The 2,500-nt window shown below is 54.6% G+C and overlaps 2 protein-coding genes across 2 annotated transcripts in view; one reads left to right on the top strand and one right to left on the bottom strand.

The window, feature by feature from the left end:
* PTSG_06008 (myosin heavy chain) overlaps positions 1 to 1,172 on the bottom strand; it is a 7,694-nt gene extending 6,522 nt beyond the window's left edge. The window contains exons 1-4 of the mRNA XM_004992843.1: positions 925 to 1,172; positions 701 to 738; positions 353 to 448; positions 1 to 107 (exon numbers count right to left, since the gene is read on the bottom strand). The exon at positions 1 to 107 is cut by the window's left edge and continues 188 nt beyond it. Of these exons, the coding sequence (XP_004992900.1) occupies positions 1 to 107; positions 353 to 448; positions 701 to 721 (224 nt within the window). The 5' untranslated portion in view covers positions 722 to 738; positions 925 to 1,172. The remainder of the gene's footprint in view (positions 108 to 352; positions 449 to 700; positions 739 to 924) is intronic.
* A 97-nt stretch (positions 1,173 to 1,269) lies between these two features.
* The window catches only part of PTSG_06007 (uncharacterized protein), a gene marked incomplete at its 3' end in the record, with an annotated part of 2,797 nt that continues 1,566 nt past the window's right edge, over positions 1,270 to 2,500 (top strand). Inside the window, exons 1-3 of the mRNA XM_004992842.1 lie at positions 1,270 to 1,697; positions 1,897 to 2,005; positions 2,211 to 2,396. Coding sequence (XP_004992899.1) covers positions 1,364 to 1,697; positions 1,897 to 2,005; positions 2,211 to 2,396 — 629 coding nt within the window. The 5' untranslated portion in view covers positions 1,270 to 1,363. The remainder of the gene's footprint in view (positions 1,698 to 1,896; positions 2,006 to 2,210; positions 2,397 to 2,500) is intronic.

The raw sequence follows: 2,500 nt of genomic DNA, 5'->3' as shown, positions 1-2,500 counted from the left end.
GCAGAGCGGTCGCCCATATTGGCGTAGACAACGCTCTTGGACACATCGTAGATGCCCTCAATCATCTTGAACGGATTCACCGCCACGAGAATCTCACCAACATACGTCTGCAGCAACCATGGAGACGACAGCGTGGTTGTGTGTGCGTGCGTGTGTGCGTGTGTGTGTGCATGTGTGTGTGTCGTAGTGTGAGCCACATGCAAACTAGGCCTCATCAATGTAACCAAATTACCGTGACGGCTGGCACCTGCGCACGCACCCGGACACAACATGGACACAGCCACACACACACACACACACACACACACACACACACACACACACACACACACTCACACACACACTCACTCACGTAGATGACATCGCGGTCGTAGCGGGCCTTGAGCTCGGCCAGGAGGGTCTCCTCGTTCAGGTTCTCAAGCTCAGTCAAGTTCTCGGTCTGACCGAGCTGTGGTGGTTTGTATGCGTGTTGGCGTGATTGCATGTACACATGAGTGTGATGAGGTCATGAGGTAGGAGGAGGATGGAGGATGGCATGGAAACGTTGAATGTTATCACGGCGTGAAAGACAGAAGTACCTACACACACACACAGACACACACACACACAGACACACACACACACAGACACACACACACACACGCACACACACACACACACACACACACACACAAGAAACACACACACTTAAGAAACACACCTTGTGGCCGGGAAGCGCCATGCTGAAGGGTTGTGCTGCTAGCGGTGGTGGTGGCGGCACGCCAAAGGAGGACCAGCCGCACCAGACACACAAACACAAACACAACGAGTGTGAGAACGCAGATGCAAAGTAGATGCAGCCGCAGTGGCGGACACACACACACACACACACACACACGCATGCAGCAGAGCACCCGCTTGGTTCCTTCCCACCTTTCCACCAACCTGCGAGCGTGTGTCGGGTCTCTCAATCAATGCACAAGAATGGCTGGAGCGAGCGAGTGAGCGAGCGAGCGGGCGATGCTCGTGCACTGGTTGCTTGGTCTGATCTGGTCTGAAGGAGGGGTGGGAGCTTGTTTGTGTGTGGTGGAGTCTCGCTTGTTTGTGTGTGTGTTGAGGGGGGGAGGAGCGACAACAATTCGAATACCTTTTTTTTTTTCCTTGGTGTTTGCTTTTCACAAGCAAAGCGCAAGGCACACAAACAAGAGCAAAAATGGCGCACAGCTGTGGAACCCGCGCAGGTGGGTTTTGAGCACACGCTCTTTGTTTTGATTTGGTGCAAAATTAAACCAGGGCCATTGGTCCGACACGCGACACACAAAATTATGGCAATTTGGAGGACTGCCCGCCAACAAGAAAGAACAACAACGTGCGCGACGCGACGATGGGCAACTGGCTGTCCTCAGCAGCACCCAGTGCTGCCCCTGATGCAGCAGCAGCGACAGCGACAGCGACAACGAAGCAGACGCGGACACCTGCACATGCAGCAGCAGCAACAAGGACGCAGACACCTGCACATGCAGCAGAAGCCACAAGGACGCAGATCGCAGCAGCGACAAGTACACAAAAGCGAAAGGCAAGCAGTTGTGGCAGCAAGAGCAGCTCCGATGCCGTCAGTGACACCTCAAACGCAGCCAAGCGCGCCAAGTACATGGACTTGGTCCCCGGCCTCGTTGAAGCCTATTGGAAGACCCACACAGAGCCACCTGCCAAGCTAGGTGAGAAGGGGACCCACACGTCACTGGTGCATTCTCTCACTGGTGCAATTACGCACACGTGCATTTCCTAACCAATGCGCTCATACAAACGCCCATTCACTTCTACTCACCAGTGCAGTGCGGTTCACACACACGCCTCTTCACTCATTCCATTGCATGCGCACTCTCCCTCCCACCTCACTCGTGCCCTCGCTGTCAGGAGAGTTGAGTGTCCCGGGGACTGCACGTGATGGAACAAAGCTGTCAAACCGGCAACGACGCCGTTTGCAGGACGAGGTGTTCTGGCAACTGACAGCAGAGCTGCGCAAGTACGTCTCATGCCCTGTGTGCATGTAACGACACACACACACATGCACACACACATGCACATACATGGTGGGTGCTACCACCCGTGCTGCGTGGCGCTTTTCCATGTTTCCCTGTTCTCTCTATCACTCAGCACCCGCGACGTGCCAACTTGCCTTTTTTTTTTTTTTTTCCGTGCAATGACGGTGTATCACGTTGGGTTTGCAGAAAGAAGCGAAAGGAGAAGAAGAAGCAGCAACAGCAACAGCAACAGCAACAGAAGCGGCGCGGTGGTGCGCAGGCAAAGCCGAGCCGGGCCATCCGCAAAGCAGCCGTCCCCATGAGCAGCGACAAGGCCCGCAAGCACACCATCGTAATCGACCTCGACTTTGAACAGTACATGGGCGACAAGGTGTGTGTGTGTGTGTGTGTGTGTGTGTGTGTGTGTGTGTGTGTGTGTGTGTGTGTGTGTGTGTGTGTGTGTGTGTGTGTGTGTGTGTGTGTGTGTGTGTGTGTGG

This window comes from Salpingoeca rosetta, assembly GCF_000188695.1.
Source record: "Salpingoeca rosetta unplaced genomic scaffold supercont1.15, whole genome shotgun sequence".
Lineage (NCBI taxonomy): Eukaryota > Choanoflagellata > Craspedida > Salpingoecidae > Salpingoeca > Salpingoeca rosetta.
Note: the sequence above shows the minus strand (reverse complement) of the source record. Positions and strands in the feature narration are given on the sequence as shown.